This window comes from Brachyistius frenatus, unplaced genomic scaffold, assembly GCF_029030835.1.
Source record: "Brachyistius frenatus isolate BFR_SWC_R1_liver_20210118 unplaced genomic scaffold, ASM2903083v1 Contig_32, whole genome shotgun sequence".
In the NCBI taxonomy this organism is placed as follows: domain Eukaryota; kingdom Metazoa; phylum Chordata; class Actinopteri; family Embiotocidae; genus Brachyistius; species Brachyistius frenatus.
Genome location: NW_027210631.1, coordinates 333,848 through 359,190, shown reverse-complemented (window position 1 = coordinate 359,190; position 25,343 = coordinate 333,848). Strand labels below are relative to the sequence as shown.

At 44.8% G+C, this 25,343-nt stretch overlaps 2 protein-coding genes across 2 annotated transcripts; one reads left to right on the top strand and one right to left on the bottom strand.

The window, feature by feature from the left end:
• Positions 1 to 143: 143 nt before the first annotated feature.
• Positions 144 to 6,232, top strand: LOC138621746 (high affinity choline transporter 1-like). Its single transcript, XM_069700005.1, has 8 exons — positions 144 to 369; positions 518 to 631; positions 824 to 979; positions 1,731 to 1,879; positions 2,255 to 2,398; positions 2,645 to 2,798; positions 3,003 to 3,220; positions 4,097 to 6,232. Exons 1-8 carry the CDS (start codon positions 186 to 188, stop codon positions 4,610 to 4,612), a joined length of 1,635 nt encoding a protein of 544 aa, XP_069556106.1. The 5' UTR covers positions 144 to 185; the 3' UTR covers positions 4,613 to 6,232.
• LOC138621694 (uncharacterized) lies at positions 5,588 to 24,501 on the bottom strand. Its single transcript, XM_069699929.1, has 19 exons — positions 24,421 to 24,501; positions 21,962 to 22,170; positions 21,721 to 21,813; positions 21,498 to 21,590; positions 21,085 to 21,195; positions 20,340 to 20,463; positions 18,377 to 20,076; positions 15,972 to 16,569; positions 15,089 to 15,367; positions 14,029 to 14,400; positions 12,936 to 13,274; positions 12,475 to 12,855; positions 11,829 to 12,031; positions 11,533 to 11,640; positions 10,013 to 10,105; positions 9,734 to 9,844; positions 9,357 to 9,480; positions 8,201 to 8,437; positions 5,588 to 7,963 (listed from the first exon to the last, which is right to left on the bottom strand). Exons 1-19 carry the CDS (start codon positions 24,497 to 24,499, stop codon positions 7,134 to 7,136), a joined length of 6,084 nt encoding a protein of 2,027 aa, XP_069556030.1. The 5' UTR covers positions 24,500 to 24,501; the 3' UTR covers positions 5,588 to 7,133.
• Between the last annotated feature and the right edge of the window lie 842 nt (positions 24,502 to 25,343).

Genomic DNA, 25,343 nt, shown 5'->3' with positions numbered 1-25,343 from the left:
GGGATGTCATCGTGGTGGACTGTGGCAGCGACGCACTTGTGATGATGACAGTGCTTTTTATCTTTTATCTTTTATATCCTCCTGAAAGTTGAATAACCCGATATAAACGTATACGAAAGCCAAGCCATTTAAATCGTGTGTGTGTGTGTGTGTGTGTGTGTGTCCATCCCCACAGACATTGAAAGATGGCAGTAAACTGGATTGGACTCCTGTCCATTGGGGTGTTTTACATCATCATACTGGCCACTGGGATCTGGGCATCCAGGAAGTCCAAACATGAGGAGAAGAAGAGCGCCGGGAGCCGCAGTGAAGTCGTAATGGTTGGAGGCAGAAACCTCAACATCTGGGTCAGCATATTCACTATGACAGGTAAAATAAGAACGGCGATGACGGTATTAACTCGGATGAAAAGAAAAAAAAAATTCCATTCAATTCCATCAATGAACAAATAGGAGGGGGGAGTTGATTTCATTCATTTTCTTTCTCCCTTGGCCGTATGTCTTCTGATGTTTTGCAGCCACGTGGGTGGGAGGAGGCTACATTCTGGGTAACGCTGAAGTGGTCTACGATCCAACCAAGGGCCTGGTGTGGGCCATCGGACCTATCGCCTTTGCATTGAATCTGATTATCGGTGAGTGGAGTCAAATGCAACCGCGTAGGTGTAACACGATGGCACGGGGAGGAACCTCACGCTCCTCAATAAGAAAAATACACAGTAAATTCCAGTTCGGTAAGGTGGAGAACGCCGGTTTCTATTCGTGCCAGTCCGAGCGGCGCAAAGAATTCGTGCGGAGTTAAAGCGTTTGTATCCGTGTGACTTCAGGTGGACTCTTCTTTGTCAAACCTATTCGGGCGAAGAACTACGTGACCCTCATGGACCCGTTTCAAGAGAAATACGGCAACACTGTAGGTGCTGTCCTCTTCATTCCCTCCATCCTCGGGGATATCCTGTGGATAGCGTGCGTCCTTGCTGCATTAGGTGAGTTAAAAACAACAAAGGTCCGCAAGTCTAAATCAAAAGCAAGACTTTTTTTTTTTTTTTTTTTTTGCGTTATGCATGTTTATGACAACGTGAAGCTTTTCTAAGGTCAATATTGTGGTTTGTCATTTATTCGTACGTTGATCATCTTTCATCTATCCACATTTACGCATTTTTCAGTGGCCAAATGCTCGACACGGAAACCGCACGTCTGCGTGTCTTAAATCTTGACCGCGGTAACGTGACTCTCAGCCCAGTTTAAAGAAACAGGTCAAAAGGTTTAAGGCCCGAGTCGTGAAAAAAGAAACGTGCTATTTCTGCAAGGTTTTAGTCTGCTTTTATATTAAACTCAAGAGTCTACATGGGTTTAAAAAAAGGACCATTTATGGGAGCACATTAAACTGACCGATGTGATGAAGACGTCTGGTGACCGTAAAGGTCAGCGGTTTAAATGGTAACTTTAGAGGTCGGAGTTTTTCTGTCTTAAGCTTCGACGTGGTTTGAAGACGACTTGTCTCCGGATTAAGCTGTGCGGCAGAATTTAGTTAAAAAGTGTATTTAGTTTGAAGGGAAATTCAAAGTGTGAACCGGTTTTTCTGCGACAATGTAAGACACTGTACAGTTTTGGTATTTTAGCACGATACTGTGCTCGAGGCACTGACCAACGAAGGTGCTAAAACAGCACACCGTGACGTCGGTTTTAGAGATTCAGTTACGTGTTCGTCACTCCAATGTCTGTTTGTGGTTGCAGGTGGGACAGTGAGCGTGGTCATGGATATCTCCTCGTCGCTGGCTGTGGGGATCTCTGCGGCGGTGGCAGTCCTTTACACGTTAATGGGGGGACTGTACTCGGTGGCCTACACTGACGTCATCCAGCTTTGCTTCATGCTCTTCGGCTTGGTACACACGTTTATCCCATCTTTTCAGCATAGCGACGTAGCACGGGGTTTTCTCAGCAACCGTTAAGACGGTGTGGCGTCGAAAGTTTGTACAAACATTTATGGCCACTAGAGGATGAACCCTCCTGACTTTGGTTGTCCTTTCTTCTTTCTTTCTTGTTTTTTTTTTGTGTTTTTTTTTCTACTAGTGCCACCCCTTAAGTCTTAAACACTGTCGGTCCAAATATTCACATCTGTAATACTTTGGTTTATGACCAAATACCTGCAAATGACGCTCTCATCAGCCTCAGTGGGTGGTGTATCTCGGTAGGCATAACTATGATGTAATATTCATAGAACCATTCAGGACTGATATGCTATTTGCTCCTTATTTCAGTGGCTCTGCGTCCCTTTTATCCTGACCAACCCCTACTCTGCGAACATCACTGTGGCTGCAGAGACAGGGCTGCACCAGGAGCCTTGGCTTGGCAAGCTGGAGCTGGAGGATGCAGGTCGCTGGATAGACGACCTCCTGCTACTGGTAATAAGACACCTTCGATGGTCCCTGTCAAATAGTTTGGAAATGCAATTCCATTGAAATCTCTTCAGTAGGAAATACGCAAAGTCAGCAAAGGCTACACTGTTGTGGCATAAACCACATTCTCTGAAGGGTTGCTGGGGCAACCATTTTCTGTACTTAAATTGTTGAGTTAAAAAAAAAAACAAAAGGGCAATAACTGCATTCCTGAAAACAGCAGCATTAACTCCGTTTCTATTCCTCTCTAAGGCCGTCGGAGGGATCTGCTACCAGGCCTTCTACCAGAGAGTCCTGTCCACGGCCACAGATGCCCAAGCGAAGATCACCTGCTACGCAGGAGCGGTGTTATGTCCAATCCTCGGCATCCCATCGCTCATCATCGGGGCGGTGGCGGCGTCTACCAGTACTTCCTCCTTCTTATTTCCTACACTACACTTGTTCATTTTGGAACAAACAGTCCGTTCGTAATTAGTCAGGAGACAAGAACAACTAAAAGGGAATAAAAGAGTCTGAAAAGGGTCTGCTTTGTTAGAATAGTCACGTGAAAATATTCGATACGCTTTGTACTCCTCCGTTGATTGAATTACATTTGCTTTCCGTCTGCCAGATTGGAACCAGACCACCTTCGGCTCACCCAGCCCGTACGAACAGGGAAAAGCTGGAATGATCTTGCCAATTGCCCTCCAGTACCTTTGCCCTTTCTACGTCTCCGTGGTCGGTATCGGAGCACTCGCCGCAACTGTGATGTCATCAGTTGACTCCACCCTTTTGTCTGCCGCCTCCCAACTGGGCCGAAATATCTTCAAGAATATCATTTACAAACAGGTGAGTTGATAGTTTCTCTGCCTCCGTGCCAGCGATAGCCAGAGGCGGTATGTTTTCGGATTGGCCGGTTAGTCTGGTTCTCACGAACACAATATGTCACCAACACTGTGAGAGAATTTCTTCAAACTTGGCAAAAACATTTGCTTCGTACCAACAATGCACCAATACGATTTTGGTGGGCAAAGGTCAAAGCCCAAGGTCACCTCGCAACTTTTCCATTCTTCAGAATGCGATATCTAAGGAACACCTTAAGGGACCGCCTTCAAATTGAGTACAAACATTCACTTGGACGGACGGATGATGTGTGTAGATTTTGGTAGTCAAGGTTAATGTAACCTCACGTCTGACCTTATCTGCTCATCAGTAGTAGTAGTAGGCAAAGGTCAAGGTCACTCACTTCACATCCACCTATGCTCGTGAGCACAATATCTGGGGAACGCCTAAAGGGAATGTCTTCAAATTTGGCACAAATATTCACTTGGTTTTAACCATGAGGTGATCTGATTTTGTTGGTCAAAGGTTGGAGGTCATGGTCACTGTGAACTCACATCTTTCCCATTCTTGTGAACGCGATGTATTAAGAACACCTCACCGGAATTTTAATCAAATTCGGCACAAACATTTACTTGACTCAAGGACGAAGTGGGCAGACGTAGAGTTCAAAGGTCACTGTCACTTCACATTGCTCAGGTGCATGGGCATTTAGAAACTTGACCGTGGTGAGCGGAGACTTAAAACTGTTAGTTGGTAATTGTAGTTTGTTTAATAATACCTGTAACTAGGGTTTTGATTTACCGGCCAGACAAAACAAGAGTTACGAAACTGTCAACTTGAACCCAAACTTGATAGTTTATAATATTCCTTCCTCTCTTTTAGGCATCAGAGAAAACTATTCTTGTGGTGGTCAAGCTTTCAATCGTCTTGTGTGGAGCGGTAGGAGCAGGCCTGGCCATGACAACAAGGTCCGTTCACCTGTTCTGGGTCCTCAGTGCAGATGTCTTGTATTCAATGCTGACTCCCCAGGTGACATGCACCTTCTTCTTACCTCAGTGGGTGAACCGGTTTGGGGCCTGTTCTGGCTTTGTGTTGGCAATACTGCTGCGGGTTCTGGTTGGGGAACCTCAGCTCGGCCTCCCTGATGTGCTGCCCCTGCCGTGGGACAAGATACAGGAGGACGGTCACAGATACCGCCTGTTCCCCTTTCGCACTGCCATTATGCTCACCACCACGGGAACTATTTTACTGGCGTCGCGCCTGGCGCGGTGGCTGTCCGAGAAGGGGCTGGTGAAAAGCTTATGCGACGCTGAAACAGACAGCAACGCGCACTACATGGCACCAATCCAGACAGACATGGATGAAGATGAGAAACTGAACAAAGAGCAAGAAGGGTAAAATGTTAAGGTAGTTGTGAGGACATTTTTAATGCAGAATTTCATCATTTGGGTTCAAATGGGCCCCTACGGTAATTTCCTATAAGATCAATAGTCTGTCTTAAGAGTGAGTTGTGTTTAACATTCCTTTACTGGCAAAATTTATGATGCTTATATTATACAAACTGAACGAACTCTTGATATAATAATGACATTATGTTGTTTGTGGTACATTTCATTTTAAGTGTTATTTTCCTTTAGGGCACAGCGTCGCATGCATGTTAGGATATTGTGTGTTTTAAGAACATTGAAGCAGCCATGTCTGTGCAGCACAGGATCAGACATTTTAATATTTGCTCAGTTTTAATGAAACACCAAAAAAAGCTGGACCTTAGTATCTTTAGTTAGACCCTCCCCGCCTGCGAAAAGAACACTTCTTTCCTATAGACACCGCAGGCTTTCTGTTAAAAAAAAAAAAAAATTAAAAAAAAAAAATCCTGAATCGACAAAGGATATTATAGGATTAGTTTTCTAGGTTACGTAGAACTCCTCATGATGAGTAAACTGAACCTCATGTGCCACTTTTATTGTGACTGAGTACAATTTTTTACCCTTTTCCTCTCTGATTATGAAACTTGATTAAGTCAGGACATTGTTGCACTAAGTTAAATCAAAGAAAATGTGATACATTTCAATGTTAAGCTGCTTTCATGCGCCTACATTTCCAAGTGTTACACAATGACATGTTTTTACAACATCGGTCCTCAGTTTCAACATTCCAGTGACCAGAGAAAGTGTACACGTCCTTCACCCTGTATTACAAGCTGGGTTTGCACAAACAATACAACTGTACCGTATTTGCTTACTTACACACGGACTATTTCTTTTGTAGGAAGTAGTTCAGACGAAAACTGTTCATCAGCTTTCCAATGTGGGGAGCATCATGAACCGAATTCCATTCTTCTTCATTGTAGCAGGATGGAGGCAGAAATCTATGTATCCAAACCTGAAAAAAAAACAAAAAACAACAACAACCGGACTGTCTGCACCAATGGATAACGTTAGAAAATGAGTGAGAAAATAATGTCGTTGTAATTTGAGTGAACTTGCCTTTAAATGATTTTACCCTTCTTGTGAATAAAAACAAAACTGATACCAAATCATTTTTAGAATTTTTATTTTGACTCAACGAAACTTGTCAAAATGTGTGTTGGGAGGATGCAGGTCGCTGGATGCTCTAACAAACCACAAACATTTGTCTGTGCACTGATCTAATTTTGGAACAGTAGCTTTACATAGTTTGTAGACAATAATGACTGAGCTGCTTCTTTATGCATTATTGGAGATACTGCATTTTGTTACGCAACAGCTTCATAACCCTCTTTGACCTGCTGAACACCGATGGAAGAGCAGGGTTCCTATTATCAGAGCTAACGACGGGGTGGATGGGAATTTTTTTGAACCCTGACCTGGTTTGGTGACAGATTTAGTTTACACTCGGGACCTATTGTGCTTTTTTTTTTATTTTTTTTTTTTTTGGTATTTTCTGTCATTCGTATAACATTACAATGTTGTTTTGTCATTTTAAATATGGTCTCAAATAATGAGGTGAACGTATGTAAAAGTAATTTCTTTGAGGGGGGGGGGGGGGGGAGCTCAGGCTTTCAGACTGCTCTGAACGTTCGGTTTGCAACAAGATGACATCCGCTTCACACGGATTCCCCTAAATGTTCATCTGCTCCAGACTCAGCCAGCCAAGAGCATGTCAAACTACGGTCTTGTGCATTTCCCACATACACATGTATTAAAAGGGAGCAGTTTGTAAGGTTTAGTGGCATCTGCTGGCGATGTTGCAGATTGCAACCGGGCGAACTTCCCTCGCCTCACCCTTCTCTTCCAAGTTTGGAGAAGCATCTATGGTAACTGCAAAACAAAACAAACAAAAAAAACCCACAAAAGGCCCTCCATAGACTCAGTATTTGGTTTGTCTCTTGTGGGCTGCGGTGGAAACATGGCAGGCTCCATAGGAGGGGGACCCGCTCCCCATGGAGATATGAGGGGCTGACAAAACACATTGAATCTTAGTTTCAGGTCCCTGGTCCTTTAAGAGGGGTGCATATATTGTAGAAAACATTTTAATTTTATGGCTTGTGATTGAATCCGCTGTTATGTCAATAAACAGAAACTGAACGGGAGATCTCCCAAATATTCTGCGGTAAATCTTTTTTTTTTTTTTTTTTGCTGCAGATGTCCCCGCTGTCCTCTCTCAGATTCAGCCTGTACGGATTGATTTGCAACGTTGCCATTTCCAATTAAGAACGAGAAATTGTCTCGGTAGGTTTAGAGATTTTATTTCCTCAACGCCAAAAAGTACGCAGCCTCTCTTTAGGCTTCGTGGAAACTGGCCGATCGGAAGGAAGTGAGCTTCGAGGGACGGGTACTGAAACGACTCGTTTCAGACAGACGATGGACTGCAGGGCTGCATAAAGGGCCATTTTAAAATAACCAAGTAGCTCAAAGATAAAACTAAAAACAGGTCTCCTTTACATCATGTGCGTTTCAACATGCATTTTAAAAATATCTTCTTGCCGGAATATTTTCCCACATTTCAAACACTGGAATGACTTTTTGTTGGAGTGGATCGTCAGGTGCCTTCTCTGCGCCCGCAAAGTGCTGAAGGACTTCGGACACACCGGACACCTGTAAGGGCTTTCTCCTGTATGCTGCCGCATGTGAACCGTCAGATGGCACTTTGCGATGAAACCTTTCCCGCACTGTTTGCACGCGTACGGCCGCTCGCCCGTGTGGATCCTGGTGTGCAGCCTCAACTCCCCGGAGGAGAGAAACGCCTTCCCGCACACCGTGCACAGGTAGTTTTTCTCCCCTCTGTGCATGCGCATGTGTCTCATCAGGTGTTGGATCGAAGTCTTCCCGCAAACGTGGCACTTGTAGCGCCGGTCTCCCGTGTGGATGCGAACGTGCAGACCGAGCATACCCGAGGACCTGAAGCCCTGGCCGCAGTGCGGACACAAATATGGAGTCTCGCCCGTGTGAATCCGCCCGTGCACGATCAGGGAGTCCCTGGAGGCGTACTTCTTGTCACATTTGTCGCAGTGGAACGGCGCAGTGCGCGGCTTAATGAGGCCGCTCAGGGTCGCCACATCCTCGAAGAGATTCTCGCAAGTGGACTCCCACGTGTCCGTGGCGGTCCTCGTCGTGACCTCCCGAGGGACGCTGTCACTCCCGGGCTCTTCACGGGGACTGTAGATGGACTCCCGAAACGGGGGCTCGTGCTTAACGAGTCCTGACGCTCGGCTGTCAGAGTCGACGTGCAGCGAGCCGGTCTGCAGTTGTAAAGGTGCATGATTCAAATCTGCAAGATGGTGAGAGATTCGGTTTGAGTAAAATGCTGACCAAATGAATATTTCGGAGGTACCGGTTAATTGGAATGACGGTGTTCGTCACGGTGTTTCGTCACGGTTACAGATTTTTCCCCCACGCACTAACTCACCTCACTTTCTTTCTGTCTGTGAAATCAATTCTTGCGATGTTACTACAGTTATTCAAACAAATTAACACATTCATTTAAATATGGAAACGGAGTGCATACTCCAGCAGTTTGCAGTTGTCATGGCGTCGCTGTGTTCATCCGTCCACTTCGGCTCTTCGTCTCCGTCGCTGCCGACCTCCCGAGTCGCTTCATCGTCCATTCGGTCTTCAATCTGCTCCTCGTCCTCGCTGCAATCAAACTGCTCGTCATCTTCGTCGTCTGCAGACACTTCCTGTTGCCTCGAGTTTGCTCTGGGGTGAAGAGTCAGCGTCGGCAAAAACTGCGCGCGAGTGTAGCCTGTGAGAAAAATAAACCAAAAAAAACCATGAAACATTAAAAACTTAGACGCCACAGCTTAAGGATACAGTTTTTCCAAGGACATCCAAACTAGCAGCAGATAAGATCATGTTTGAAGTTTTCATATCGACATCCCACTACGGAGGTTTCTTAAAGTTCGAAGTGGATGTGTGCTGTAAAGATTTGTGACATTTATATATATATATATATATATATTTTTTTTTTTTAATGGAAGAAGAAACTTTCTTTGCAAAATTTCCTTAAAATGCACAAACAACAAAAAAACCCTGTGTTTTATGGCCATCCAGTTTCTTTGTATTCTCACAAGATTTACCACAAAAAAACAAAACAAAACAAAAATCGTACATTTTGTACTAAAATCTGTTAATGTTGAAAAATGCCAACTCTTGAGTCACCTCTAAAGTCAGTAAATGTTGTAAAAAAAAAAGAAGAAAGAAATGTGGAAATGTTCACTGTGTGTCTTTTAAAGTTCCTCTCCTGGCTTTGATTAAACCCCTTAAGTTTCAATATTTTGTTCATTAAAATAACATTTAAAACCCATCGGTTTGTGAACTGCTGTTTTGAAGCCTCCAGCCTGGCCGGTACCATCTTGTTTTTTTTGGAGCCAGAAGTGAGGATCTTAGAGACAATCTGTTGCCGTTACGCCGGCCAACATATACAGGCAAGCAGACATATAAAACCCAGAATGTCTGAATCTGTGTTTTAGAGACTGTCGGGGCCGTTCCACACTGGAGATGCTTAGCCATGGTGTGCACTGCTTATTTGACTCGTATCGTGTCTTGTAGCATCAAACAAAAATGCCACGTGGACGTGTTAACAAAAAGTCGATGCTGGATTTTTCACAGGACAGCTGAGTTTAGTTTACTGCTTTTCTTGAACCCTGTAGTGAAGAACTTACATTTGTTTGCGTTTTCCGACTGCTGCTGGTGAAAGTGCAGAAGTGACTTCAGCTGATCTGGTTCCAAAACCAGCTCTCCACATTGTTCCATGACCGACGGGGTGGTGCTGAGCCACTCTGCGGTCTGTAAAGGGAAAACACATGGCACATGTTGAACACGCGTAACGCAAAGACAACTCAAAAAAACATGTCTGTACAACATCCTTGATAACTTTCTTTTTAAATCAGTATCTTGCTGAGTAACATACTTAAATGTAAGTCTAATCAGTTATGTATATAAAACCTTCACTCTGCAAGAAAATGATGGCACGCATTGATACGCAAAGCCCCAGATTTAAACCGAGCTATTGAACCTTTTATAATATACTGTACCTGACCTGTTTAATATCAGGGACGGGCAATAGATTATCCAGTCTGGAGATTAATTTCCATACTAATGTGTGCAATATGACTTCATACTTTTGGCCATAGTAGACGGGGAAGACGTCCTGGAAAAAACGAGGAAGGGGAAACATCACACGGCTGGTTTCAGTTTCCTTGCAAACATTATTGAAGTTGAACTTACAAGTGTAATATTATAGTAATAAATCACAAGTTGCCGCTGCTACAGCATTCTGGTATCTAATACTACTTTAACTGTGTTAAGCGAGTCTGACCTTGAAAAACCTCTTTCTCTCCTCCGAGTCCTCCAGCAAGGTATCAACGACCTCCGCAAAGTTGGACTTTGAATTTTCAAACTCCTCCAGCTCCTATTAATGGATGCAAAAGAAAACAAAATAACAATAAACATGTCGGTCATCAGAGCATCATTCAGAGATACTTTCGGTCCATTTAAAAGTGCCCCATTAATTCTAAGTTTCATCAAAATCAAAACATCGCTTTGCTGAAAAATAAACATATTTCAGAGTGAAAAAACAAAACAATCAGTTGAATAAAGTTTTAAATCATTTGGTTTCATTTGATATTTGACAATAAAGGTAGAAAAGACAAATTGGAAACTTCTGTACGCTGAATGTGGGTCGAGAAGCAGTAAACGGTAAGTGAGACGTGATCAGCGAGTGTAATCGCGGGAGGACACAGCTGCTCCGAGGTGTAAAGGCACGAAGCAAGGTGCCACCTGTACAGAAACTAAACTAAATATGTATTTACTGAATACACGTGTCCTGAATTCAAACATCCAATGAATACAGGAAATTACACTAAGGTTTATGAAAATGGCCCGTTTACAATATGGTCTCCTCCCGTGCGTTCACTGCATCGAAGAGAGATGTGGCGGGACTGAAATCCCGCAGAGAGCGTAGTCATAAAGCCTCAACAACACGACGCTGAGCGTTCGGGAGGAGATCCACGGCGTCGGGCCAAGTGAAGCCGAGATCTGAATGAGTTCTGAAGGACTAAAGAGGGTTAAAGGAGGAATGCTGCAACATTTGGACTTTAAAGAGTGGAGATCTGACCTCAGACCTTCTGTCTCAGACAGCAGGGGCTCTCCACCTTTTTTGCTTGTGGGGTCTGACAAGCTGGCAGAGAGAGGGGATTTGGGCAGACTGAGGACACCTCAACCAAAAACAATGCGTTCATGCAAGGTAAAAATAATAAAATCCATAAAAAATAAATTCAATGCTTCAAAAGTAGAAGTGGCAAGGCAGGGTGTTGAGTATCTCTGTGTCTCATTTGATAACAACCGAGCATCAGTTAACTGTCAACCAGTAACATTTGGGCAACACCAGCCGGCATAGGAAATTATTTAAATAAACTTACGAACATACAAAACTTTAGGGACACCTTAAAAAAATAAATAAAACAGCAGCTTAATTGATGCACAAAGTTGCTGTTTTTAAATGTGAAATGAATCCAGATTAAAATGCGTCGCCAACGTTCACCAACAGGACTAAATGAAAACCAAAGATAAGTGTGCAGTCGTTCTTGTGTATAGCATACCATCTGTACGTGTGAAAGGAAGCAGGAGACAACTATTGACACTTTTCTGTAGCTCTTAATGGCCTTTAATGACTTTAACTTGTAAATTAATTTTTCGCAATTTTTTTTGGGGGGGGCCCAATTTGTGCCCCTCGATCCCAGTTTTAATGTACACCAGTCTGATAATAAGCACAGCACCCTGCAGCTCTCCGTTGGCTTTCATCTGCAAAGAAACCTTGATGTATGTTGAGCGACGTACCTCCTGATCACAGCTGGAGCTCATCCTCAGGTCTTGAATGGCCTTCACGTGGCGCTGGACACTCAGCAGGTTGGCTGAGCTCTCGCCGAGAAACAACTCCAGCACGAGCTGAAACAAGACACGTAGAAGTTCTTTGTAACACGTTTTTTATTTTTATTTTATTTGTCACGATCGCCATTAAAAGCAGGACTTTCCTTCCAGTTTTGTTGTTGAATATGAATACGATAACCTCAGGTGAGGGGTCGTTGGTTACAGTTCGCCCCACTGATTCTTCAGAACAAGCCCTCGCCTCTTACCCTTGCCCTCAGTCTGAGCAGGAGCTGCGCCTTCTCTCTGGGCGTGAGCAGCTCCGGAGCCAACTCCGTCACCACCTCCACCAGCTCCAACACTTTTCCGTAGTGTGCCACATTACAACACTGCACCGCCTGCCAGGCAAAGGCGCACATCAGACGCAGCGTTGGAACCAGGAGACACAACGAGGAGACGGACAGGCGGCGAGCTGCGAAAGGGAGAAGAAACGTTAACAGTTCAATCAAAATGATGTTACTTGCTACATGTACGCGTCATTTTCGCCACTGCAAATCGGTGACGGCAATAATTCAGTACGCAGTTTCCATCTGATCCCTAAAGTAGTTGCCAAAAATCAGATCGGAGGAAAAATTACAAACACTGCACATTCCTGCATGCAATTCAGAAAATATCCACCTCCAACTTTAACATAAATGGGATTAAGGCCATTTTTATTCAGGGAGCATGTTGGTGTCCACCGAATTTGCAAACGACGTATTGTAAAATGACGCCGCAAAAATATGCGCACGGAACAGCCAGAGAAAGTTTTATCATCTTGTCTCCCGCTGGGACGGCTCGCGTTTACCAAAGCAGGATAATTCAGCGAGTGCCACGTGAGCCACCGTAAAATGAAGAACCCGCTGCCCATTCTACCTTCTCCTGTGTGAGGGAGGTCTTGCTGCGACGCCTGCAGAGGTGCAGCGACCGGATGTGGGACTTTAGCCGCCGCTTTCTTCGCAGCCGGCTCGTAGCGACCGAGGACTTCGTCCATGATGGCAAACCATGTTTTTCGCTGGTGGTGGTTCCTCTGCTCCCTCATTGTCCTCCTGTACTTTTCCTTCAGCTGATTTATTTTTATCCTGCACTGGTTGGTGGTCTTATCGTAACCCTGGGTGGCGAGCTCAGAGCTCAGCTGAGCGAACACGATGTTGTTCCTCGGAGTCGCTCTGAGCTGCTGCTGGATGCTCTCCTCGGCCCAACGGGCGAGCAGCACTTTGACTTCGTGTGAGGTCCAGACAGCCCGCGATGCGTCTGCTGAAAACAACGGCACCCGAATTAATACAGAAACGGCTCTTGTAGATTCAGTGCAGCCTTGACAGATTTAAAACACACACCGTTCACACGCTCGTCGTCCGTTGACGTGGGTTCTTTCGGCGGAGCAGATGGACGCTCGACTCCTCTTGAGCCAACGACGCCGTCCAAAATAGAAAACCAGTCGCCTTCAACTTCCCCATTCGGTTCCTCTTGCTTGATTTTTTTGTACTCCTCGATGAGGTTATTTACTTTGCGACAGCACTGACGTGGCGTCTTGTTAAACCCCACCAACGCCAGTTCATTGCTGAGGTACGTGAAAACGTTGCCCGCTGCTGCGGTGCGGAGCTGCCTCTGAATGTTTGATTGAGCCCAGAGGGTCATCAGCACCTGGACTTCATCGGGCAGCCACTGGGTTTCATCTGGGAAAATATATTTGAAAAATACAACAGAGTGAAGAGGCTGAAAAGAAAAACACGTGCATACAATGAGATTGATATTAAATGCGGTCTGTGTTTCAGTGCCATTTATTTATTCATTTAATAATTGACGTGTTTAACCGCAATAAAAAAAAAAAAATGCTCCATATAAACACCTCAATGATACTAAAACTCAATCTGTTACAGAGCAGTAGTTTAAAACCGTTCTGTAAACTGCTCAAAAGAAAAACCTGTACCATGTAAAGCAGTAAACTGAACACTTCCTGGCTGCTCTCTTTCTGCGCATGCCCACTGTTTTGATGCCAATACAACATCTAGATGCGTTTCACCTTCTCTTCAAAAATAATTTCAGTTTACAGGTTGAACTGGAAGAGTTTAATGTTTTTGGACAGCAAAGCATGCGTTGTTGTCACTGTGCTCTTAAAATACTCCTCACAGAAGCTGTGAGATGACTCGTGTTGAATCACTGAGAACATGGCCTTATGGGCGACTTTGCCGTGTAACAGAAGTCCTCACTTTGACGGTTAAAGTTGGTTATCCGTGTTGGAACAAGAACATAAGCCGAAGCCGGTCGAGTTCCTGCGCCGTATTCTCTGTCAAAGCCATCGTCAAGTCTTCAACTTTGCGGGGCTGATATGAACTCTAGCGGCACCTTCTGGGTCTTATTTGATATTGCGCAAATAAAAAAAAAAAAAAAAAAATGTACACAGGAGGAAACAATTTTCATCAAACTCACCATCCGTCTCCACATCCAAGACATCTGACAGAGTGGGCAGGGAGAGCTCTGATGTTTCCGAGTGTCTGACCGCTGGAGCCGGGGAGGTGAGCACTTCGTCCATGATGGAAAACCACACACTGCTGCCCCCTTTCCTTTGATTACTCTTGATTGAGTTCTTGATTCTCTTGTAGTCCTGCTTCAGTTTTTTGATTTTCTCCTTGCACTTCTGTGGTGTTTTGTTAAATCCGAGCGACGCCAGTTTGGCACTGAGGCGATTGTAAACTTGGTTATTCCTCACGTTGAGGCGAAGCTCCTGCTGAACAGCTGGATTCGCCCAAAGCGTCAACAAAGCCTGGACCTCGCCTTTTGACCAGCTGCACACGGGCGCGTCTGTGAAAGCGAGAGAGCAGAATTGATCAAGTCATGACAGCACACAAAGTAAGTTCATTCTTAGGAGGCATTTAAACTTCAGGAAAGTGACTTACCATTAAAATAGTTCGATACACTTTTTTCTTATGTGTGGATGGAGAAAAGCTCAATAAATAAACAAATTCAGAAATGATTTTTATAATAAATAGTTTGCCACACAGTGCAGTCTAATTTTGTTCACACTGTATTTATCAACTTTACTTGTTGCTTTTGAAAGACTTCAGAATGAACTACTAATAGGCTCCATCCACACGTTTCACTGTAAAACACATCACGTTTACTACATTTACACCTAGCGAGTTCACTACTTATAGTTTTTGAAACCCTGACTGAGACCTTCCTTTAAAAACGCTGCTGGACCCTTTTTTTTTTTTTTTAATACTCCGTAATTGTGTTTTTAGTCAGGATGACACAAAACCCACATTCCCTTCCTGACTGGATCTTTCGCTGATTCATCACGCCTCTATTAAAAAGCGCAGCAGCCTTGACGACCAGTGAGTAATTCAACAGAATCAGATTCTGATACCTGCCCTAATAAAAGTACCTTTCCTGTCAGGTAGAAAAAAGGCACTTGAATAATACAACATTATCTGCCACCTTATGATTTCTTTCCCTTTTATCCTCCCTATATGGCACAGTGACTACTTGCCTTTGGCTGACGTTTGCACTGCAGCGGAGGTCACCGCGCTGCTTGTAGAAGGAAGGTCACTGTCGTCTAGTTGAATGAGAAAGAAACTGGACTCTTCGGGGCTCTCCGTGGGACCAGACGTTGGGTCGGACATAGTGAACGGTAGAAGGTGGTCGGGCATCGTGAATGGGAGGACGTGGTCGGACATACTAAACGGTGGACTGTGGTCGGACATGGCGAATGGTAGAAGGTGGTCGGGCGTAGTGCTGCCTCCGGGCATGTCGACCACGGTGGGTGAATCTGCTTGAGAAAAATAATGAAAGAATCAGCCTGTCCGTATGCAACATATTAATCTATCTGGCTGTCAACATATCTGTTAACAAAACCAGTCCAGTCTGCATACATTTGCCTTCATTTGCACCAGTTCTCATAATCAGATAAAACTGCATCCAAAACCACGATTCTACATGTTGTTTTTATTAGTGTTTTGTTGGATGACCATCTCCATCAACCTTGAGATCGATCCGGTGCTTAAACGCTCCAACTCGGGAGTTGGAAGCGTTTACTGGGGAAGCTCTAACTGCTCCCAAACACCACCTTCAACCCGGAACTTGTTTAATATCCGCCCAGTTCTAGCGAGTGCACATTTCGATGCTTTATTCCACGCCTGTCGCTTGAATGACGTCACACACCGCGGGGCCAGTCAAGATGACCGTTGCCTAGGTACGAGCGGCTCGGCCGAGGGCGGAGATGGTGGTTGTTCTCCAGAGAGAAGATGGAAACTAACCAGCAGTTGTAACACTCGCAGCATTTTAATGGGAGAAACTAACAGCTCACAGACGAGCTAAGAAACCCGGCCGGTAACAAAAGGCAACACGGTTAGAAAAAAACCAAAACAACTTACCGTTACCGGGGAAATTTTGCAACGGCATGTCTCCCACCACCGTCTCAAGCATTCCCGCCGCCGTGTCCAAGGCCCCGGTTAGTAGGCACGCCGCCGGTCCGCCGCCCAGCACCGAGTCGAGAAGGTCGAAACTGGTGTTTTTTCGCGGCCGACCGCGGCCACTTCCCCCTTGGCTGTTCTTTCGGTGCCTGTACCCCATTTTGAGCTTCTTGAGTTTGTTTACGATCTGCTCGACGTTTCTGTGGTAACCCGCCGCAGCCATCTCGCGCTGTACCTGCTCGAGCCTCGTCCTCGAAGCTCCCGGTTGTTTGTTTTGAACTTTCGTTGAGGACCACTGGGCCAGGAGACAGTACGTCTCCTCCACGGACCAGTGCTTCCTCTTCACGTCCATGCTGAAAGCTCTGGTGTTACTTCGTTGTGTTAGGCCCCCACCTTTTATGGGAAAAAAAAAAAAAAAAAAAAAAGTTCCGAGGGCCGTTACGGAGCCGGTTCCCGGTCTCGAACTAGTTCTCCACGACAGACAAAAGAACCAGGACCCACGAGGAAAACTGTCACGAGAGCGGAACCACACTTTGCTTGGTGTCACGCCAAGAACCGCCTACGTCAGTGGCTGGGGGCGGGACTATCACGAACAACGAAAACTTTATGACCGCCATGTTTAAAAAAATAACAAAGCCAATGTCCAGCCAGTATGCAATATTTCTGTCAGTGTAATACTTTTTTTTTTTTTTAGAAATCCGGTAAGTCATTATAAACTCTCTCAAAATAAGAATTTTTTTAAATTTTAAGATTTGTTTTCATCACACTGGGAGAAATGAGCTTCTATAAATCTGCCTGATCCGAGGGAGAGAAAAAAACCAACCATCCCTTTTTATTACAGCTTGTTTCCATAAGTTGTTAAATATAAGCTCATACAATATGACAACGTTATACGATAATAACACCTTGAGGAGTGTCTTTACTTTTGGTACTTTAAGCACATATTTTGGATACCACTAAAGATACTTCAAAACAAGACTGAAGTATTGAAACTGTCACGTGAATAAAGGGTCCGAATGCTTCCCACCAATGCAAACTAAACAAAAGCCCATATCCAAGACCGATTTCAGGGTTGATGGCGGGCAGCTTGCGCATGCGTGCTCAAGATACACCAGTAAGAAAACAGTTCTTTGCCAAAGGGGTGTTTATTTTTCTGAAAAACATCAAAAACAAATAAAATATTGAGAACAAGTACATTGCTTACTGGGTTATATATACACACACACGGCTGAACAGAATGGGATGAAATAAAGGAAACATGGGATTTTACAGCACAACCTCCATCACACATTTGCATAATATTAAACGGTAGTGAATGTTTCTCCGTGTTACTTTACACCATCAGAGCAACTAAACGGCAGGGGAAAAGTGAAACGGTAAAAAAAAAAATTAAAAAAAACCCACAAATGAGACTATTTCACTCCAGTTTGACTCACCCGACGTAGCTCGTTGGGATGAACTTCTCATTGGTTTACTATCTCGAGGGATTCCTCCCCCTCCAACCCCCCCCGGCACGGCACGGCACGGCACGGTTGAGTTACGCAACACTACTTTCACTCTAAACAAAAGCAGCGTAGTTTAAAATGTTGACAGTTCAGGGTTGCATAAAAGAAGCGCGTGGTTAAAGTAGTTTGGAACGACTACAATTTCCACAAGGTCACAGTAGTAACAAGTTTAAATGTTTCCTAGTGACACGACAGCATTTTATTACACAGCAGACAAATTATCTGCAGACACACGCCTTTGAAATACCGGTATTGCTTACATGAGGGTCATCTCTTCCATGTTTGCCATTGTATTATTATAAGCATAATTATCGATAAGCATGATGCTTAGAAGATATTTATTCAACTTTCCAAACACATTACTTTCTTTATGAAGGAAATGATTACCAGCGATTAACTTTAAAAAAAAATTAAAAAAAAAAAAAAAATCAGAAAATAATGAGAAATGCTCTGTAGCTACCTAAGTTTTCTCAAACCGTGACATCTTTGGGTAACTTCATCACCTAATTTCATTCTGTTACATCACCTGATTATATGAGAAAGAGAACTAAAACAAAGGATTGTGTTAGTGGAGCTGCTCCAGCTGCTCAGGCACAGATTGGAGCGCGCCGATACGCCGTACGACTGAAATTATAACTCTAGTCTTAACATTCAATGATTCTAATATTACTAAAAAATGTGACGTCATTGGTCAAACCACTCGATCGCCTACTGTCAGTCATAAGTTAGCAAGTAGTTATTTGACATGTACATGGTTGTTCAGTAGATCTCTGGGTTAGCCTATTGTAATCAGTGATCGGCATCAACTTTAAAAATCCTGATCTGAGCCTTCCTATTCATAACAAAATGTTTCCATGATTAATAATCATCGCTGCCCTCGTCTTCCTCGTCGTACTTCCTCTTGAGGGGGTGCTTCTTGTGCTTACCCCTGTGCCTCCGTTTACCGGCGAACTCGGGGTTAGCCTCCCTCGTGTGCAGCTGCTCGTGCTTCTTCAGAAGGCCGGGCACGGAGAATCCCTTCCCGCACGTGTCGCACGTCCAGGGCTTCTTGCACGTGTGAGTCCTTTTGTGGACGTTCAGATGCGACGCCAGCTTGTAGGTCTTCCCGCACACGTCGCAGCTGAAGGGCCGCTCGTTGGTGTGCAGCCTGATGTGGACCTTCAGATTCCCGACCTGGGTGAAGGTCTTGTCGCATATCGTGCACCGGTAGGGTCTCTCCCTGGTGTGGATCCTCAGGTGAACCCTCAGGCAGTACTTGCTGGAGAACTTCTTTTGGCAGACGGGGCAGGGGATCTTCGCTTTGGGCACGTGGTCTTGCTGGTGCCTCTTCAGGTCGGACAAATAGACGAAGGTCTTGCCGCACTGGGAGCAGAGGTACTGACGGTCGCCGATGTGGTAGCCCATGTGTCTCTTCAGCAGGCTGGGGACGAGGAACCGCTTCCCGCAACGCTCGCACATGTGAGGACGATCTCGGATGTGCCAGCGCTCGTGGTTGGACAGCTTGAACGCCGTGGGGAAGACTTTGTTGCAGTGCTTGCAGGGGAACGTCATCTGACTCGTGTGGCACTCCATGTGTCTTTTGAAGTAGGTGGACTGCGTGAAGCCCTTGTTGCAGATGTTGCAGTAGAAAGGCTTTTGGCCGCTGTGGGCGAGCATGTGCTTCGTCAAGCTCTGCAGCTTCGTGAAACACTTGCCGCACTGGCCGCAAGCGTAAGGACGCGCAGTGCTGTGGGTCTTCAAGTGGTTGTTGAGGAACGCCTGCGTCCGGAAACTTTTGTTGCATGCCGTGCACACGAAAGGTTTTTCTCCGGTGTGAATGCGCTCGTGGTCCATCAGCTTGGACTGGTAGGGGAAGCTCTTATCACACACGGTGCAAGTGTATCTGTCAGCCGGAGGCCTGATCTGCTTTTTTCTTCTGATGCTCGGCCTTATGTCGTCGTCAGCACTGAACCGGGATGGCGGTAGAGGTGGCAGGGCCGGGAGCGACAGCGAATTGGTGGCGATCTGCGACACCCACTGATGCAACGTGACTCGCTGGGTCTGCGGCTTCTGGCCGTCTTTTGCTGCCGCGTCGCCGGCATTCTGTGCGGCGGGGGCGGGTTTGACCGGCACTTGCACGACCCTGAAAGGGATGGATTTCAGGGGCGTCCGCTGTTGTTCCGTTTTCTCCGCCGGCGGCGGTGCTTCATCGCCCTCTGTGCTTGGCAGAATTGTTGCAGACTGTTCCGGTGTAGGGCTCTTCTCCTGGACTAAAGTCTCCTTCTGAGCTGCTGCTGTCGCACTCTTTTCCTTTACTGCACTGCCATCAGCTGCCTTTTGACCGTTTCGTCCTCCTCTCTGAGGTCTGCTAGCAGCGACTGCTGGGCTGTCACAGTTGTCTGATATCACACCCAAGTCCTCGGTGTCACTGAGGGAGGTTGGGCTTGTTTCATTGAGGATGACCTCTAATCGTTTTGGTGATTCGGGTGGTGGTGGCGGTGGTGGAGGCGGCGGTTCTGCTGGTTTGGGCCGGAAGGCGAGTGAAGAGAGCACACAGTCGCCCACCGAAGACGAGATAGTTGCTGCACAAAAAGGAGAAGCTCTGTATATTTCCTTTTCAATGTATCTACTGTATACAGCAAAGCACTGTTTTCAACAAGTTCAGTCACCCTCATTGAATGTTTGATCCAGTAGACAAAAGATAATTTAATGTTGTGAGTAATAACGCTGTACTGTTTCTTTTTTTTTGGTGGTACTACTAAATACTTGTGATTTCTTTTGTCTACCTTGTTTACACAAAAATCCTTTGATATAACTGAAGTATTTCCCATAACCTAAAGTGTACCTTTAACACTGAGGAGTCCTTTGGCCTGTTGGTGCAGAAGGAGAGTCTTCAGGTCGCCTGGATCGGGGATGAAGACGCCACACGCCTCCAGGACGCTCGGCTCCGTCGAGATCATGGCACCAAGCTGAAGTTGTTGGGCAGGAAATTGAAAGAATGAATACATTTGCAGTGCAGATTTCCTTTTACCTCTCAGGATGAATCAGTCCAGCATAAGAACATTCTATACGAATCATATGGATGTACGAAAAGCTTTCTTAGATATTCTGTAAGGCTTCTAGTAACAGATAACCAACAGGAAGTGTAATACATCCAAAAACCTGAATCCAGTTCCTGAAAAGTGCTAAATAATAAGTGAGTCGTGTAATGTAAAATGTTCTAAATATACTTTCTTAAAATTCCTGATATCGACATTAAGGAGGCTTTAAATTTCTATTTTTACACGGTGAAAGGGATTTGATGCTACGTTCCTGCTGGGTTTAGAAATGTCTAAAGACGTCTGGAATTTACGTGATCGACTCGCTCAGACACCCCAAAGTATCCAGATACTGTAATGAGGGATAAATAATTACAGTGAAACGGTCTTGTGGCGGCTGACAAATAAACATATGCCAAAAAAAAAAACAGCCACGGAGCCGGAGGAAACTCTGTGCCTTGTTTAAGCACATTTTTACTACTGAATCATGATCAACCAAATGAGAGATTTCAAAGGTAAACGTCATGAACTTGTGGCATCCAGTGTGCGTACCTGGGACAGATTGGGAACAGGAAGGAGTTGCTCCAGCTTGCATACGAGGCCGGCAGTCAGAGCCTGCAGCGCCGTGTCAAACTTTGTGCCGTACTGAACAGGGAAGACATCCTGCAGAGGGACGAATGTGTTTAACTGTGTCGTGACAGACGATATAAACAATTTGTTCGAAAGGAAGAATATCAGAATGAAATGTGCTGTATCTCCACGTGCGCTGGGTTTTTAATGCGGCCAACTTTATAGGTACACGTTGCTGACAGCAGCTGTGGTGTACAGTGAGAGAGGCTATACAGTACTGACGGTATTAGAAGAAACAAAAGGGTTTCCACATCTGAACGAGCGGAAATGTAAGAATGAGAAATGCCCTCGTGTGATGACACCGTGTAACATCGCATCAAGACAGATGTGGACACCTGGAAGAAGCGCTTCCTCTCGGCAGGGTTTTTCAGCAGATTCTGGACCAGCACCATGAAGTTTGTTTGAGATTTCTCCACTTCTGTCTCCTTCTGCAACAGAGGAGACACTCAAAGGTCAGATTTCAGTCACGCATTCAAAAATTCGAGCTTTTAATCTGTAAACACTCGCCCGGTACGGCTGCGTACGCTTCTTCAGCGCAAAAGGCTTTTGCATGCTCACCCCTGAAGATGCAGAGACCTTCAACTTGTTTATGAGAGTTTGAATAGCCTTGGAGTCTGGTGGGCCGTCTTTGTGAAGCAAATCCAAAATGATCTAGAGTACCAAAGGAAAATAAGCACAAGCTTTATATAAACAAAAAGTGTGTTAACCACTGTTATCTAGTTTTTTTTTTTTTTTTAGGGAAAACGAATGAAATACATAAAGTGCTTAAATATGACATAGAAAACAAAAACAAACTCACCCTTGCTCTCAACCCCAAGATTAGCTGGGCGGTCTGCTTGAAACTCAGCAGCTCAGGAACCGTCTGTGTCACCATGGTGACAAACTCCTCCACCTTCCCATACTGCCTCACGTTTCTCTGCCGTATCACCTGCCATATGTAGGAATAGGTCAGCTGCAGGGGAGACGCCATGAGGCGTAGGGAGGCCAAGGGGAGTGCACCTCCAACACCTGCAAAAAAAAACAACATTACGTTTAAAAGCTTACAATGAACGAGGACACTTCCTCAATCTGGACGGATCACCGCTTCAGTCCTTATTTATTTATTTGACAGTTTAAATGTCTTCCCCTCTGTCCATGCTTTTTGTTTGTTTTTGCTCGATGCCAACCGGCCACCGGGGCAGGAACAGTTTGTGCCGGTGTAATGAAGGTAGGTGGCGCTGCAGGGCCTTTGAAGGCTGCGTGCAAAAAAAAAAAAAAAAAAAAAAAAAGCTGCGGAGGGTTTGAAAAAGTGCACGTTTTGCGTGTGCATGTGCAAGCGAGGAGATTGAGCGCCAAGCCCGGAGTCGAGTTAGATTCAAACTTTAGATAGACGCTGCGTCCGTCACACTAACGCTCGTGAGAGTGATCGCCGGTCAATAACACAACAACAGCTGATCGGTGCGTCGGGAGGATGAAGGATCTCATTTCAGATCATCACAGCCCGCGCTAAAAGGCTCGTTAGCCCGCTAACTGTCAAACATCGCCCACAAATACCAAAAAAAAAAAACCCGGACGGTGATGCATTCATGTTGTCTCGGCGATTCAGAGCAAACTGTCTTTACAAGCAGACGGATGGCGTCGAGTCTTTATTTTCTAAATCACCGTTTCTCGGCGGCGGCTGCCTGTTAAAAAGCGTGCTAACGTTTAGCTTAGCAAACGTACCCGCGGTGTCGGACCGCTTTTCCATCCTGCGCTCAAAGGTCGCGTCGCTATTTCCGCGGATGACCCGCCGCCAGCGGCAAACACCGACCACGCCGGCGGTTTGGCCCGAGATATAAATGTTTTAAAAGTATTAAACCGTCTTTATTTCGACCGTCAAGCCAGGAAGAATAATGGCGGCCGCTGGGTAGCGGCTTTCCAAAACAAAAGTCGGAGCGTTTCCGGCGGATGTTCACATATAATGTAAAAGCATCGTGTTTAAAAAAAATTTTTATGAAAGAGAAAAAAAAAGTGACTATGAATTACGACAGTCGTGATTTACTTGGAAATAATAACGGGCTATTCTTACCACATTGGAAAAACTCGGTTTATATAGTAATTCCTTCAAAATACTTGCACACATTTTATTTTTGTAAATACCTGGAGCACGGACAGGCTGTGGGACAATACTGTGCTAGTCAAAAGGTCCAGTGGAGAAATATAAAGAATATATTCAACTCAGAGGCTTCTAGTTGAGCAGGACGGCTTTTATTATTTCAAAATGAGTCACCATAGCATGTTAAGAGCGGCAAACAGGATGTCAAATAAAGTCCCTGTCAATGAACCTGTGTCCCACCGGGGGAACATGTAACACAAATAAAGACTGAGTGCATGATGTCTGTTCTGTTCGGAAATCTCTATTAACAAAGTCCAAATATTTCCCTCCACTGTTCAGAGAGGTTCACATGTTTTTGGGGTTCAACTGTGTACTGTAATTCTGTTAATTAAAAGGATATCAGGAATGCAAGTGGCTTAGTGTGCCTTAATATATTTTTACATTGTTGACAAGGAGTATCAGAATATATATCCAGTACAATGAAATTTAGCTCAAAGGCCACTTGCAGGGATTGACAAAATGATTCCAATATTTCCTAATACAAACATTTCAATAAAAAAAAAAAAACTGCTCTACATGTGGAGTGTCTCATGCTCACTTAATGCCATTTAACTAGCCGTAAAAGACGAGTAACAATCAGCATTGTCATATGTGAATGATCCAAACAACATGAGAAAAAGACCAAATAATCTCCCTAAACTGCAGCAGGTTCAGTCACAGAAACGGCGAGGCTGAAAAGTCTCAGGAATCACAACGACATAGACAATTTGCAGCCACAATAATGTAACCAACCACCATAAGTGCAATTTGTAATGATGATGATGATTTCGTTTCTTCTGAGCTGTAATGTATTTTCCTATTCACAGTATTTTGTCCAGCCCCTGGTACATTCATGACATTTAATGGGTCTTGTTTTTCATTAGCGTTACATTGCAACTGTTAAAGTTCATGATATATTTGTAAGTCGTTTATCTTGTGACAAAATAAGTTAAATATCTCATACAAAAACACATTTTCACAAAATACACACGCAAAAACAATTGGTCACTAAAAAGATGTTAAGCAACATAATTTTTAGACCTCGTTCACGACAGGAAAACATAACAAAGATATATCCATTCTCCAGTGGTGTGTTTTTGGAAGTAAATCATTTGAATACAGAAAACTGTTATTGAATTACTGACCAGCCGCTGTAGATGAGGCTACATCGCCTGCGGTCTGGAAAGATTCTTCGCTTGTTGATTCATAGGGATCTGTCGACATCGCTCGTGTTTGTAACTGCCATTTCCTCCAGCCTTCGGCCAGTTCTTTTGTGACGAGAACAAGCCTTCCTTATGTTTCTCACTGAGCTCATCCGTCCGTCCAATCCATCCCTCCCTATCTCCCTCACTTTCCCTCGTCCTGTCTCTTCCTCGCTGACGCTGACACATACAGTGCCGCAACACTCACACTCGGGGAGTCATGTTCTCATGACTGAACATGATTGACTCAGTGAATGAGGCATTAAAAACTCGAACACACTCACTGTGGCTGAGCAGAAGCTATAGCTCACTGGGCAACAGCTTTGAAAAACAATGAATGGATTCAAAGTGCCTCCGGCGATGGCTATCTGCCATCTGGTCAAATCTTTGATACACAAAGTAGGACGCTTGTTGAACTGCTCAGCGTGCTGTTTGTAACAAGCAGGTTCGCAACTTGTGACAGATCACAGATCATAATAATGTCAATAACAAGTACAAGACAAGCTGCATTTCAGAAGCAGGCAGAAGTAAGGAGCGGTGTGTTAACTGGTGTGTGACTCTGCAGCAGCGTAAGGATAGTCTCTGTCAACCAGCGGGCCGCAGCCAATGAGTTAATGAACGCAGTGCTGTCTCAGAATAAAAAACAGTCCTCCACGCAGTGTGATATCATTTTGATTTGAGGCTGTGGTAGTAATTTTGATCGCAACTCCAAACTGAAACTCAACAACACCCTGAATGACACCAGCGCAGATTGGCAGGAAAGAAGAGACCGGCCAAATGCTGTTAAACACCAGCCAAGATGAGACAATGAAGGTACCTCGCCAGCCATTTAAGCAGATTACCAGCTGTTGTGTAGCAAGTTCTTG